General features: G+C 35.5%; 1 protein-coding gene across 16 annotated transcripts in view; it reads right to left on the bottom strand.

Annotated features, from left to right (window-relative positions):
- DLG1 (discs large MAGUK scaffold protein 1) overlaps nt 1–16,650 on the bottom strand; it is a 270,955-nt gene that overhangs the window by 50,543 nt on the left and 203,762 nt on the right. For all 16 annotated transcript variants that reach the window (XM_024994948.2, XM_059888069.1, XM_024994955.2 and 13 more), the window contains one exon: nt 9,762–9,864. In XM_024994948.2, coding sequence (XP_024850716.1) covers nt 9,762–9,864 — 103 coding nt within the window. The remainder of the gene's footprint in view (nt 1–9,761; nt 9,865–16,650) is intronic.

Below are 16,650 nucleotides of genomic sequence, written 5' to 3' on the forward strand. Positions count from 1 at the left end.
TAGATAAACATTTATGTTTATATTTGTATAAATGGAAAACAATATGTTCATACTAATTTTTCAAATTCTAGTATTATATGGTTTATATTTTTCCCCTTTTCTATATTTATAACTCTCTTCTCGAACAGTAAAAGTTACAGATAACACTACCCTTAAAATAAATATTCACTTGATCAATATCTTTATGTAACTAGTCTTCTGTCTCTAGTACCATCTACTTTCCAGACTGGATTCAGACCAGTCCAATGTGTAACCATCTCATTTTGCTCAGGCTCCCACTTCTTACACCAGGACAGCTCCTGCCCTCATCAGGGGTCAGTCCTATTGGGTTACCATAGCTGTCCCCTACCTTCCTGGTCTTGCAATGCACCTAACTACGTTGTTATCCTTCACATACAATGGCTTTAATACAAAATTGGTCAGGATGTGGAAGGGAAAGAATTCTTTAATTTTTATTTTTAAAAATTTCCTGTTTTTTACCTACTTGCTTTAAATAACTATTGTGCTCCTTCTAAACTTAAATTTTTAAAATAAAATGCTTCTTTATTTCTAATAATTTGAGTTCTATTAACTCATTTACATTTTTCTTCCACATCATCATCAGTTTTCTTTAACTTGTTTTGCAATATTAGGTTATACCTTTCATTGTTTTCTGGGCATGTCTTTCTGGCATACTTTCACTGTAGAGACATTATTCTGATCCTTACATTCATTTTTCAAATAGGTTTCCATTGGATTCAATCTTGATCCTTTTCTGTTGTTCATTTTTATGTAAATTAGTTTTCTTGAACTTTCAATTAAAGATAAAGAGTACTGGGTCAGGATTTTTCAAGTTTTCTATCTTCACAGCTCTAGAACTCCTTTTTGCTGTTTCTGTCAAGTGTTCAAAGATATATCTCATACACTGTGAGATCTCTGGGTATTGTTCTTTCCTCCCACTCATCTGGACCTTCTAGAAGTTCTCCCTTAGTGAGGGGCTTTGAACTAAAATGGAGCTATAGCTGATAACTGAAGGGGCTCAGACAAATCCAGCTCCTTCACACCTTACTGAGATACCTTGCACTCACATACAGACTGTGCAAAAACCCTTATAGCTTCAGATGCTGTTCTCAAATTGATCAACTGCATTTTTTAATGAGTACAGACTGACTTTCAGGCTTCTATCACTTCTCCTTGTATAGATGCTGATATCACTATCACAGGGTCTTACAGCTGTTGACAGCTTGTTTATTCTTGTGTGTATTTTGGGGCACATAGGGATATCTTTTCATCTGATTTTGCCATTCTAATTTTTTTCTGGGAGTGAGGAGGAGGAAGTTCTGGGTGATTCAGTTATAAATCTACTATCTTATTTTGTATATTCTCTTTATCCCCCTAGGATAGCCACTAAAATATTCCATCATATTAGTGGCTATCCTAGAAAACTATTAGGAAATGATGAGTTTTATCACTTATTTTTATTTTGAAGTTTCATAACCTTTAACATTTTAATCTTTTAAATATAACTTATTTGTACATTTGTATAATTTTATTTTTAATAATCACTATGTTTAACAGCTAGTTTGCAAAATTCCTGAAAGTTTAACAACTGACTCTTGTAAGATAGTACCTCACTGAACTTTTTCAAAAGTGACTTCTGTGATTCTTTAGCTCTCTGAGTTCCCATTTTCCCTTCACTTTTTGTTTGATAATTCCTTACTGCCTTAGCAGTGATCTGATGCTTTTAAAAAAATATTTATTTATTTATTTGGCCGCACCAGATCTTAGTTGAAGTACATGAGATCTTCAATATTCATTCCAGCATGTGAACTCTTAGTTGCTGTATGTCAGATCTAATTTCCTGAACAGGGTTCGAACCCAGGCCCCTGCATTGGCAGTGCGGAGTCTTGGTCACTAGACTGCCAGGGAAGTCACTCCGACGCTTTTAATTAGATGTTCATTATACTTCATGTAGCATTATTAGTTGTTTTCAGCCATTTTGCCTATTGAATTATCCAAAGTCCTAGTATTCTACATTTTAGAAATTTAAAAACTTTCTGTAAAAAGATCACATTACCTTTTACAGTGAGGCAGAAAATGTTCTTTGCTGAGATCTAAGTTATTACAAAGCAACTAAAGCTCAGATATTCAACATTTAAGATTTTAAAGACCTAAAGTAAATTCCTGACAATATCTTAAATTTGTGCCTTACTGATTTTGTTCACTCTGTTCAGATTTTCATATTTATGGTCTTTACTTACTATTAACAATTTCTCATAACCATCTGCCTGTTTTGAACGTACTTTAATACTTTCCTCAAAGTTAGTTTTCCTTTAAACCTCCCGTTTTATTTACCTAGGTAAGATTCCTATCTTTTCTTTTAGTTTCAATTAACTCATACTTTCAGCTCTAACAATTTTCACCCTATACTCAACCTCTATTATCTTTTCTTTTTATTTTGGAAGAAGAGTCTCATTTCTTTTTTCCTGTTAAGTGATTTGCATCCCTCTTCTAGAAATTATATCACAACTCATTTCAGGAAAGCTACCACTGGAGAGAGGTAAAATATTAAGAGAATTTCCACTAAGCATTTCAGAAATTTCTGAATCAAACTATATTCCCTATCATGAAATATGTTAGGGAATCTCTGAACTACTGGCTATAAGTTAAACAGTATGTGTATGATTCCAAGAGGAGAGACAATATTTAATAGCCAACTTTCTGCATTTATTTCCCGTTTCAACTTCTAATCTTAGTTTGTATCTCCATTCTAGAAGTAAAAAGGTAGAAGAAAGCAGGTGGGAAGAGAGTGGGGAGAAATTTTATCTCCTCTAATGTCTTTGAAGCTTGCAATCCCATCTATGAAGAATAAAAATCATCCATACTCTATAATGAAATATATTAATTAAACATCTGAGAGCAACAACTGTCAAAGAATGGATACTAAGACTGGTCTAGAAACAAAAAGTCAAAGTTTCTGAGTCAAAAGTCAGGCTGGTTGTTTTAAATAGTTAGGAAAGAGTTTAAAAGGTATAGAAAGGAAAGTAAGTTACTGAAAAAAAATTAGAAGCCTGCTACAGAACATCATTTTAAGAAATGACAAGTGCTTGCAAAGAAATGCTACTAATCCAATAAAACCTCTCTATTCAGTCTCCAAACTTTCTGGTTGCTACCAAAAGTATTTATAAAAATAAGATGAGAAGATGCGTTAAAACTCCATCCCTGTAACTCCGATTTAAAGCAAACCTTTGAAACTGAGAGAAGTGGCTCTGGCCAAACCTCTCAGCTTTTCTAGGCTTCAGTCACTTGAAGATCAGGGATAGCAACACCAATCTCGAACATGTTTTTTTCTCCTATGAAAACAAAATAAAATACCTCACAAATTTAAGATCTATCCACTGGGAAAGAAAATACATTTAATATATGTTTAATACTTTCCCTTTGCTCTTCTTCCTTTATCATATCATTGCAATATAATTATTTCTGAAACAAAAAATAAGGTCTGAAAGTTACAGTATACAATGAGTAACAGTGAGATAAAATATTTTGAGTTTAGAACTTTTTGTGAAGGGAAGTAGCTTTACTATGTGGTTGAGAAGTATTCAACGTATGCAGACCATTTGGAACCCCAGAGTTGTCACAGAGATTATTTTAAGGTGAGGACATTTGAAGTTCAACAAACATAGTAAAATGCCTTCTTAGAGCTTTCCTTGTCTGAGTAGAAGTAGCAATTTCTAGGAAACAAGGCTATTGTATAATAACTCTCCTTTCTGGGGAGCTTTATGGCCTTGAAGAAGGTGGAAAGACTACTCTTACTGTAGAGACAAACACTGTCACAAACTTTCTCCTAAAAATGTTCTTTTCTTTCCTTAAGAAAACTATTTGTTTTTCTATTAGAAGACTTTTCTCTCCACTCCCCTTTCCAAACTCTGTTAGGCAGGTAAGCCTTTAACTTTAACCATTTAATAGTGGTGCTGGAGAAGACTCTTGAGAGTCCCTTTGATTGCAAGGAGATCAAACCAGTCCATCCTACAGGAAATCATCCCTGAATATTCACTGGAAGGACTGATGCTGAAGCTGAAGTTCCAATACTTTGCCCACCTGATGTGAAGAGCTGACTCACTGGAAAAGACCCTGATCTGGGAAAAAGTGAAGGCAAAAGAAGGGGTTGGCAGAGAATTAGATGGTTAGATAGCATCACTGACTGAATCAACATGAACTTGAGCAAACTCTAGGAGATAGTGGAGGACAGAGGAGCCTGGGGTGCTGCAGTCCATGGTATCACAAAGAACTGGACACAACTGAACACTTGAACAACAATGACAATTTAATGACCTGGTTACTTCCCATACTTGTTGGCTTCCTCTATGCATACAAAATAAAAACTTTTCTTCTGTTAATCTGTCTTCTGTCAATTTAATTCATAGATCCCAGCCCCTAAAACTAAAAGGGCAGAGGAAAAGTTTCTTCTCTACAAAGGGCTAGGAATAAATTTTAACCACTAAACACCTGTGTAACTGGCAAGTTGTTTTAACCTTCCTGTATCTTATTTTATTAAATTGTAATGAAAATAGCACTAAAAGTGCCCAATTTATAGGGCTTTATGGGAATTAAAAGAGTTAATAAACATGGTTAGATGTCTGGCATATATTTTTTTCTATTATAGTCTATCACCCAACTAATTTGTCAAAATTTCATAAATTCTGGATATGTAGTAAAACATTAGAATAGTAATTCCAGTGCTTGTGTTAGATTTCTGATTGTAATTCCCCAAAATGACTAGTAGTAAAGCTCTAAAAAATATATTGTTGCTTATTTTTGGAGTTAGCAAAACTGAGGGGAGGTAGGAGATGAAGTCCTTCTAAATGTTTTGTAGAGGTTTTCATACTTAGAGCCTATGTCGTAAAAGTTTAAAGTATATAAGCTGAAGAACTCATAATAGTATTTCATGGATGACTAATAGGCAAATTATAGATCCTGAAAGATAAAAACTCGCTCTGACCAAAGAAGCTTACCTCTTTGCACATATGTACACGTCAGATTATCAATGAACCAGAGAATCCAAAGGGGTTTGTCATTAATAAAGTGAAGATACTATAACTGTAAGGAGATGACTGATTATCAGAGTATCAGGCAATTCTGTTTGTACTTTGGAAAATAGCCCCCTCACTGAGAAAGAAAGTCTGACTCTTATCTTCAATTTATATCCTTGGCCCGCACAGCAGTTACAGATTGATGATGTGGAATATGTTTTTTTTTTTAAGTGCTGTATGACAAAAATACATTTATTAAAACTACATAATTAATATTAAAACATAAAGCCATTATGTCACTGCCTAATAAACAAACATAAGGTAAGTAGCAATACAGTAAAGAGGACAGGTAAGTTTTCAAAGTACCCAAAATACACTTTTAAATTTTAATTCTATTATCCTTGGTCTTCTGTCATTCTTAATAGAATGTCATTTTTTTCTCTCGGCCCATTGAAAGCCTGCCCATTCATTAGGCTTCCAGTTAAGTTCCAAGCCGACTCTATCTATGGCATTTTCCCTTTATAGCACGCAATATGATTTACCTCTTTTTGAGTTTCTAAGGTAATGTTTGGTTTTCTGTGCTCTATTGGTACTTACCTTGTGTTTATTAGGCAATGACACCACAGCTGTGGTAAAAAAAAAAAAATACAGTACAAATCAATACTGCCAGGCTAAACACTTATTAAAATATTCCTAGTGAAAAGCACTTACGTTTTTTAAGGCAACAGACCTGGGACTGAATCCTAGCTATTGCTAGCTTTTATTTGAGTCTATATCATCATCTGTATATAGGGATAGAGCTACGTGTTTCATAAAGCTCCAGAGCAAGGCTTAAATAAATAAAAACAAACAGGCACCTAAATAAACATATAAACTGTGTTAAGTGTTGTAACGAAAAATATCAACAGTGCTAAAAAGAAATGGAATCGTAAGAGGGAGCCAATCATATAAATAACAGGGGGAAAATGTTCTAAGAACAGAATGAACAGAGAATTAGGAAAATATCTTCTGTAATCAAGGGTCTGAAAGAAGGACTATATGGTTAGACCTTAAGGAGCAAAAAAATGAGTAGAGGGAGCGCAGTAAAGCCAAACATGTTATACTGTGTTCAATCACACATGGCCTTGCAGGCTCTATTAGGATTTTATTCAGAGCATAACTGGAAGTGTTTTAAATGGGAAATGATACAATCCAATCTTTTTATTTTAAAAGATGATTTTGGCTGATGGTCTGGAGAAAGTACAAGAAAGAAGTAAGGAGACTTGCTGGAGGCTATTAGAAAAGTTCAGGTAAGATATGATAGTGGGTTTGGTCAGGTTAGTGGCTGAGAAATAGAGGGTGAGAAAAAGGAAGGGAGGTCAAGGCTGAGTCCTAGTCTTCTGACTTAAGCATCAGTGGAAATGCCATTTACTGAAGGAGTAAAAGAATTGTTTCAGACATGCTCAGTTTCAAACATTAGGGAGAAATACAGCTGGAGAAGTCAAATGAGAAGTAACGTCTGGTGTTTAGGAGATATTTGGGGGAAAAAAGATATATACACAAGAATAATTAACATAAGAGTCTAACCTTAAAACAGAAGACGTCTGCTAAGTAGTAGCTACTTGAATAAGCAACGTTGGATGCAAATTCTCCTTGATACAAAAATGGCTCCATCAAGATTAGAAAAGTTCAAAGTTTTGAATATAACTAAAGAAAAAGTGTCAATCAGAAAGATTCACACAGAAGAAAAGCATAGAAATCACAAAAAAGAACAAAACCAGAGTACAAGCACAGAAAAAGAGAACCTAAAAAGATTCCTAGGCGCACAAAATACCTATCCTAGGACAAGGGAAGGAGAAGGCAATGGCACCCTACTCCAGTACTCTTGCCTGGGAAATCCCCGGCTGCTAAGAGTCGGACATGACTGAGCAACTTCACTTCACTTTTCACTTTCATGCATTGGAGAAGGAAATGGCAACGCATTCCAGTGTTCTTGCCTGGAGAATCCCAGGGACAGAGGAGCCTGGTGGGCTTCCGTCTATGGGGTCGCACAGAGTCGGACATGACTGACGCTACTTAGCAGCAGCAGCAGCAGAAGGGAAGCCCACCTTTGCCAGCCATCAGTGGCAAGTATGCCTAGTGTATACAGAGGTACATTTTAGGCTTAATCAAGAGTCACTGAACACACCATTGATAAAATTAAAGATCCTTGTCCTGATCTATGCTCACCAAGCATTAAAGCAGTTCTTTTATCAATCAATTTTTATCTCCTTATTAATAAGGTAATATTTTTAACTGAGTTTCAGAAAATTCTTAATAAACATTTAACTAGAATATATCTGGATTTTGACCACTGTGAGTTTTCTATCATGCTATGTCTTTTCAATATAAAGATGCACTTCTTTTTAATTGAGGAAAGCTTTCTTGAGTGAATTATAAGTTCAAGCATTTATTCCCTTCTTTAAAAAAATAAAGGGTGTTAAAAAAAAAAAAAAAATTTACTTTTTCCAGAAAGTCTAATTATTATATGATATAATATAATATAGCATCCCTGGGTTGGGAAGATCCCCTGGAGAAGGGAAAGGCTACCTACTCCAGTATTCTGGCCTGGAGAATTCCATGGACTATACAGTCCATGGGGTGGCAAAGAGTCGGACACGACTGAGCGACTTTCTCATATATATATATATAAAATAACCTGTTTTTTCTCTCTAAACTTTAAAAATTCTCTTTGCTTTTGTTTCTTTTTGTTTACTTTTCCTATTGTATCCTTTATGTCCCCTATTGAATTTTTCTATGATGTCTCTTTGTGTTTCAACTCAAGAAAACGGTTTGCTTTCTTCTTCTTTCCTGGGTTATGCTAGCTCAAAATCTATCTCTTCTGGTTGTTAAGCCATCTTTTCCTCCTGCTAATCAGCTTTGTTGTTTGTTTCCACCTCTTCTTGTTAATATCTCCGTATGAATGCCAGGCCAGTTCCTTTCAAACTGCTTATTACTGAATGAGTTGGCTGGACCAGTAAGTTTGGAGTGCAGGGTAGAGATGGAAGCATATTTTTACATCCTTTAAAACCAAAAAACTGTCAACTTATCTGATACTAGCAAGATAGATGGTTTTGACCAAATATGGGTCCCTCTAGCTCTCTAAACAAAACCACATCAAGGATGGCTTTTGCTAGCTTGCTACTCCAATTTCCATGTGCCCTGCTATAAACAAGGGATTTATAGCCCCCCACCTTTAGGAAGTTCAATTTAAGTTTGGTTACCACCGAGCATTCTCAACATTTCATGTTTTTACCCTTCTCTTCTTTCCATGTAGCTTTTGCCAGATCTTAACCTGCTTAAATAGCCTTTACCTGTATTTTGTTGCCCAGATATACCTGTCTTCTTAGTTTTGCTTAATGCTAGGTGAAGCTGTATGGATAGAAGTGTGTTTACGTTTTATTTCCTTGTTGCTTTTGTATTTGGTTTCCATATAATACACCTATTGGCAAGAACGTGTTGGCCAGAAGATAAAAGCATGGCTAAGTCCCAGCGGCAGCTTTTGTTTCTCACAAAAATTAATAAGTTGGCATTCTGACTTCATCTATTATTCCTTAAATTGCTTGATTAATGTGATTTATTTGGAACTTACTTCTTACATAAATGAATTTATTCTTGTTCAGTTATGAACCTAGAATGCTATGGTTTATAATAAATATTATATTATTAAATAGCAAGCAATGCCCAATATACTACTTTGATCACGTTAAAACACATATTGGGGTTTTGTTATAGAAATAAATTCTGCTCCAAGAAAAGAATAATAAATGTAACTAAACTAACATTGCCAAATTATAGAATGTTTTGCCTGGCTCCTTTAGTCACATCATTCTTTCCTCCTTCACCTTGTTTATGAACATTAACTAGTATGCTATGTATTCTTTTGGGTGTTTAAGCTTTTTAAATTCCACTGAGGTTTTACTTAAGTGTTTATGTTGATGTACACTAGAGTCTTATGTATGTTTAATATGACCTCAAATTTTCCATTATCATCTCCCAGCAGGAACTTGGCAAGGTTATATCCATAAGACTTCACTATTTAGAAACATATCATATTCCAAATTTGTATTCTTTCTTTTTTTTAAAGTAACAATAAAAGCTATTAGAATATCTTAACCTTGATATTAATAAATACAATCTAATTCAAAAGTCAGAAAAAATTGAGATAACTTAATAGACTATTTTTGCTTTTCAATCACTGAGTTAGTAAAAGGTATATTTAAAAGTATGTGTTTGGTTAGATGACAGATTTAAAAAAATTAACATCTAAAAATTATTCCAAATAATGATGAAATATTCAAAGAGCTGGCAGATACAAGTTCCTATATTCTATTTAAAAGCACTTTGATCTGGATGGTGAATTACATTCCAACTAAACAAATAACAGGGTTTCCCTGGTGACTCAATGGAAAAGAATCCTCCTGCCAATGCAGGAGATGTGAATTCAATCCCTGGGTCGGGAAGATCCCCTTGAGAAGGAAATGGCAACCCACTCCAGTTTTCTCCTTAGGAAACCCTATGGACAGAAGACCTTGCAGGCTACAGTCCATGGGACTGCAAGAGTTGGACATGACTTAGTGACTAAACAGCAACAGCAACAAAAAAGTAACAGATTAATGAATCAGACAAAAACACAAAGAGAAAGCTAAGCTTCGGAAGTTAAACATTATTAAGAGGAAGACTTCTAAAAACTGAAATAAAAAAGAAAAACAAACAACAAGAATTTATTACCTTCAGGTCGGTACTGTGCAACAATTGTGACAGCTTGGCCAGCATTTTTTAAAGCAGCTGCTGCCTGCTCATGGCTGGCAGTTCTGAGGTCAACACTGTTTACCTGTTAAGTCAAATCAAATATTAAATTAGAAAGAAAACCATCATACTAAATAGAAATCACAATTGCCTGTTTGTTAAGAAGGCATAGATTAAAAAAATTACTTGCAATTATTTTATGACTAAAGTATTTTTCTTATTCTGATTTACTAAAAATATATTGCACAGTAACTACTATCAATCAAAACATTTTTATTCACTAAAAAGACTATGTTTACTGTCAAGTGAACAAAACCAAAACACTTCCCCCTAGGTTTCTAGAAGGCTATCAATCTCTTAAGAAGTGTCCCTTAGTTTGACAACCTGAAAAGTCAAAAGTGTCGTCATTTTGTACATTTCATTTCACTAGTAACTCAAACAATGCAAAGGAAATTCATTTTGTTTATAGCATCATTTCAAATCCCATCATATTTTCAATATTATTAATCTCAATTTCAATTCTCTTCCTTTCTTTCCTAAACTAAACCTTCTATTCTTTTGGAGTAACTGGAAAGCAATAACTTCAAGTACTAAAAGAGCTCAGATATCACAGACTGACATTAAATACAATAAATGTTACTAAATGAGCAAAACGACATTCTTTTCTTTTTTAACACGGGGACCTTCCTTGGGTGAGGTGATCAATCCCACTCCAGAAGAGTAGGCAACTTAATTCTTCTTTCTGAAAGGCTGCCAGTACCTAGTACACTGCATGGTATACTACCTTTAGAGACTGAAACTTTTACACTACAAGAAAAACTTAACAGGACATTGATGTGAGCATTAGACTTAAATGTAATTAATTTAAATATTTAAGTTGGCCTTCTCCCCTAAGAACCATCAATGAATAAAATACAGCAATGTTTGGGACCTTTAATGAATACTTTCGGAAAGGAAGAGAAACTATCATGCAATTTTTATATGAAAGTTTGTTTCCTCAACATCTAATTTAAAACTTGTTAAAAGTTACACACCAATTTTGTAAAATTTGACTACAGCCCAGAAATTTCTGGGATGTAAAGAACATTTAAAACAGTGAAGACCTGATGTTTTATATTATCTATAAAGGGTATCACTAAGTAACTAAGTTAATACGTGCACACACCTTTCGAATGAAAATCAAGACACAAAAACCTTAATCTAAACGAATGTAACATATCGTGGTTTTATTAGAGAATATCTCTAGCTAAAAGCCATAAAAAACTCAACACAATGTATAAATAGCTTTACATTGAACATAAAATCCTAATTCTAGCAGAAAAAATTAGAGAAGAAATATAAAAGGTAGACAAACTTTCAAAGATTGTTGTATAAAATATTATAATTTTTAATGAATTATTCCTGAGCATCAAAGTCTTTGCCTACAGAAAAAATCTGAAGACAACCAACATAGATTGAAAACAGAATAATTTGTTAACAAGATTACAAATTTAAAATGTTCCTAAATAATGCCAAACATTTTAATGTAAAACATTATCAAGGATATCTTAGAAGAAATCTTGCTACTGAGAGGCACACAGTGGTCATTAAAACAAAACAAAAAAAACACACCACTTAAAAATATGGAGATATAATTTATATAAAATCGACATTTTTCAAGTTTAGTGTTTTTGTGGTTTTTAGTACAGTCACGAGTATTGTAATCATCACCATGATTCAGATCCAAAACATGTTCATCAGATCCTCCAAACCCCACTACCTATTAGCATTCTTTCCCCTCTTCCCTCTCCTCTTAGACCCTGGTAACCCCTACTCTACTTTCTAAGAATTTGTCTGTTCTATACATTTAAAATAAAATAAATATTATAACATGTGGCTACTTCTGTTTGGCTTCTTTACTTAGCTTGTTTCCACAGCTCATCCTTGATTTACTACATCATTACTGATTATAGCTGAATCATATACTTTATTGTATGGATATTCCATATTTTATTTATCTATATTGTTAATTTAAAACAACTGAACTGAAATGGACTGGAATGGGTAAAATTAACTCAGATGACCATTATATCTACTACTGCGGGCAGGAATCCCTCAGAAGAAATGGAGCAGCCATCATGGTCAACAAGAGTCCGAAATGCAGTACTTGGATGCAATCTCAAAAACGACAGAATGATCTCTGTTTGTTTCCAAGGCAAACCATTCAATATCACAGTAATCCAAGCCTATGCCCCAACCAGTAACGCTGAAGAAGCTGAAGTTGAACGGTTCTATGAAAACCTACAAGACCTTTTAGAACACACACCCAAAAAAGATGTCCTTTTCATTATAGGGGACTGGAATGCACAACTAGGAAGTCAAGAAACACCTGGAGTAACAGGCAAATTTGGCCTTGGAATACAGAATGAAGCAGGGCAAAGGCTAACAGAGTTTTGCCAAGAAAATGCACTGGTCATAACAAACACCCTCTTCCAACAACACAAGAGAAGACTCTATACATGGACATCACCAGATGGTCAACACCGAAATCAGACTGATTATATTCTTTGCAGCCAAAGATGGAGAAGCTCTATGCAGTCAGCAAAAACAAGACCAGGAGCTGACTGTGGCTCAGACCATGAACTCCTTATTGCCAAATTCAGACTTAAATTGAAGAACGTAGGGAAAACCACTAGACCATTCAGGTATGACCTAAATCAAATCCCTTATGATTACACAGTGGAAGTGAGAAATAGATTTAAGGGCCTAGATCTGATAGATAGAGTGCCTGATGAACTACGGAATGAGGTTCGTAACACTGTACAGGAGACAGGGATCAAGACCATCCCCATGGAAAAGAAATACAAAAAAGCAAGATGGCTGTCTGGGGAGGCCTTACAAATAGCTGTGAAAAGAAGAGAAGTGAAAAGCAAAGGAGAAAAGGAAAGATATAAACATCTGAATGCAAAGTTCCAAAGAACAGCAAAAAGAGATAAGAAAGCCTTCTTCAGCAATCAATGCAAAGAAATAGAGGAAAACAACAGAATGGGAAAGACTAGAGATCTCTTCAAGAAAATCAGAGATACCAAGGGGACATTTCATGCAAAGATGGGCTCGATAAAGGACAGAAATGGTATGGACCTAACAGAAGCAGAAGATATTAAGAAGAGGGGGTGAGAATACACAGAAGAACTGTACAAAAAAGATCTTCACGACCTAGATAATCACAATGGTGTGATCACTCACCTAGAGCCAGACATCCTGGAATGTGAAGTCAAGTGGGCCTTAGAAAGCATCACTACAAACAAAGCCAGTGGAGGTGATGGAATTCCAGTTGAGCTATTTCAAATCCTGGAAGATGATGCTGTGAAAGTGCTGCACTCAATATGCCAGCAAATTTGGAAAACTCAGCAGTGGCCACAGGACTGTAAAAGGTCAGTTTTCATTCCAATCCCAAAGAAAGGCAATGCCAAAGAATGCTCAAACTACCGCACAATTGCACTCATCGCACACGCTAGTAAAGTAATGCTCAAAATTCTCCAAGCCAGGCTTCAGCAATATGTGAACTGTGAACTTCCTGATGTTCAAGCTGGTTTTAGAAAAGGCAGAGGAACCAGAGATCAAATTGCCAACATCCGCTGGATCATGGAAAAAGCAAGAGAGTTCCAGAAAAACATCTATTTCTGCTTTATTGACTATGCCAAAGCCTTCGACTGTGTGGATCACAATAAACTGTGGAAAATTCTTCAAGAGATGGGAATACCAGACCACTTGACCTGCCTCTTGAGAAATCTGTATGCAGGTCAGGAAGCAACAGTTAGAACTGGACATGGAACAACAGACTGGTTCCAAATAGGAAAAGGAGTACGTCAAGGCTGTATATTGTCACCCTGCTTATTTAACTTCTATGCAGAGTACATCATGAGAAACACTGGACTGGAAGAAATACAAGCTGGAATAAAGATTGCTGGGAGAAATATCAATAACCTCAGATATGCAGATGACACCACCCTTATGGCAGAAAGTGAAGAGGAACTAAAAAGCCTCTTGATGAAAGTGAAAGTGGAGAGTGAAAAAGTGGGCTTAAAGCTCAACATTCAGAAAACGAAGATCATGGCATCCGGTCTCATCACTTCATGGGAAATAGATGGGGAAACAGTGGAAACAGTGTCAGACTTTATTTTTGGGGGCTCCAAAATCACTACAGATGGTGACTGCAGCCATGAAATTAAAAGATGCTTACTCCTTGGAAGGAAAGTTATGACCAACCTAGATAGCATATTCAAAAGCAGAGACATTACTTTGCCAACAAATGTTCATCTAGTCAAGGCTATGGTTTTTCCAGTCGTCACGTATGGATATGAGAGTTGGACTGTGAAGAAGGCTGAGCGTGGAAGAATTGATGCTTTTGAACTGTGGTGTTGGAGAAGACTCTTGAGAGTCCCTTGGACTGCAAGGAGAGCCAACCAGTCCATTCTGAAGGAGATCAGCCCTGGGATTTCTTTGGAAGGAATGATGCTGAAGTTGAAACTCCAGTACTTTGGCCACCTCATGCGAAGAGTTGACTCATTGGAAAAGACTCTGATGCTGGGAGGGATTGGGGGCAAGAGGAGAAGGGGACGACAGAGGATGAGATGGCTGGAGGGCATCACTGACTCGATGGACGTGAGTCTGAGTGAACTCCGGGAGTTGGTGATGGACAGGGAAGCCTGGCGTGCTGCGATTCATGGGGTCGCAAACAGTCAGACACGACTGAGCGTTTGATCTGATTTGAACCATTTTCTTTGGATTAACTTGGTTTCAATAGTAAATAAAAACTCTGGTCTAATATATCTCTTGTGATACTCTTGTCATATAAATTACATTTTTAAACAATGTGTGTGTGCCCATCAACAGAGATCTAAAATTATTGCTTTATTTCATGATTGTTTAAATTACACAGGAGGAAAGCGCTACAAACAAAAAATACACTTATGCTGTTTTATATTTACCTATGTATTTTTAACAGTGTTCTTTATTTACTCATATGGATTTGGGTTACTCTCTAATGTCGTCTCTTTTTAGTCTGAAGGATTCTCTCTAGTATTTCTTGGGTTTATTGCCTATAACCGAACTTAAGGAGATTATGAACATAGATGCAAAAATCCTTAACAAAATTCTAGCAATCAGAATCCAACAACACATTAAAAAGATCATACACCATGACCAAGTGGGCTTTATCCCAGGGATGCAAGGATTCTTCAATATCCGCAAATCAATCAATGTAATACACCACATTAACAAATTGAAAAATAAAAACCATATGATTATCTCAGTAGATGCAGAGAAAGCCTTTGACAAAATTCAACACCCATTTATGATAAAAACTCTCCAGAAAGCAGGAATAGAAGGAACATACCTCAACATAATAATAGCTATATATGACAAACCCACAGCAAACATTATCCTCAATGGTGAAAACTTGAAAGCATTTCCTCTAAAGTCAGGAACAAGACAAGGGTGCCCACTTTCACCATTACTATTCAACATAGTTTTTGGAAGTTTTGGCCACAGCAATCAGAGCAGAAAAAGAAATAAAAGGAATCCAAATTGGAAAAGAAGAAGTAAAACTCTCACTATTTGCAGATGACATGATCCTCTACATAGAAAACCCTAAAGACTCCACCAGAAAATTACTAGAACTAATCAATGACTGTAGTAAAGTTGCAGGATATAAAATTAACACACAGAAATCCCTTGCATTCCTATACACTAATAATGAGAAAACAGAAAGAGCAATTAAGGAAACAATTCCATTCACCATTGCAATGGAAAGAATAAAATACTTAGGAATATATCTACCTAAAGAAACTAAAGACCTATATATAGAAAACTATAAAACACTGGTGAAAGAAATCAAAGAGGACACTAATAGATGGAGAAATATACCATGTTCATGGATTGGAAGAATCAATATAGTGAAAATGAGTATACTACCCAAAGCAATTTATAGATTCAATGCAATCCCTATCAAGCTACCAACAGTATTCTTCACAGAGCTAGAACAAATAATTTCACAATTTGTATGGAAATACAAAAAACCTCGAATAGCCAAAGCGATCTTGAGAAAGAAGAATGGAACTGGAGGAATCAACCTACCTGACTTCAGGCTCTACTACAAAGCCACAGTTATCAAGACAGCATGATACTGGCACAAAGACAGAAATATAGATCAATGGAACAAAATAGAAAGCCCAGAGATAAATCCACGCACATATGGACACCTTATCTTTGACAAAGGAGGCAAGAATATACAATGGATTAAAGACAATCTCTTTAACAAGTGGTGCTGGGAAAACTGGTCAACCACTTGTAAAAGAATGAAACTAGAACACTTTCTAACACCATACACAAAAATAAACTCAAAATGGATTAAAGATCTAAACATAAGACCAGAAACTATAAAACTCCTAGAGGAGAACATAGGCAAAACACTCTCTGACATACATCACAGCAGGATCCTCTATGACCCACCTCCCAGAATATTGGAAATAAAAACAAAAATAAACAAATGGGACCTAATTAACCTTAAAAGCTTCTGCACATCAAAGGAAACTATAAGCAAGGTGAAAAGACAGCCTTCAGAATGGGAGAATATAACAGCAAATGAAGCAACTGACAAACAACTAATCTCAAAAATATACAAGCAACTCCTACAGCTCAACTCCAGAAAAATAAATGACCCAATCAAAAAATGGGCCAAAGAACTAAATAGACATTTCTCCAAAGAAGACATACAGATGGCTAACAAACACATGAAAAGATGCTCAACATCACTCATTATCAGAGAAATGCAAATCAAAACCACTGTAAGGTACCATTTCACACCAGTCAGAATGGCTGCGATCCAAAA

This window comes from Bos taurus, chromosome 1, assembly GCF_002263795.3.
Source record: "Bos taurus isolate L1 Dominette 01449 registration number 42190680 breed Hereford chromosome 1, ARS-UCD2.0, whole genome shotgun sequence".
Classification (NCBI taxonomy): domain Eukaryota; kingdom Metazoa; phylum Chordata; class Mammalia; order Artiodactyla; family Bovidae; genus Bos; species Bos taurus.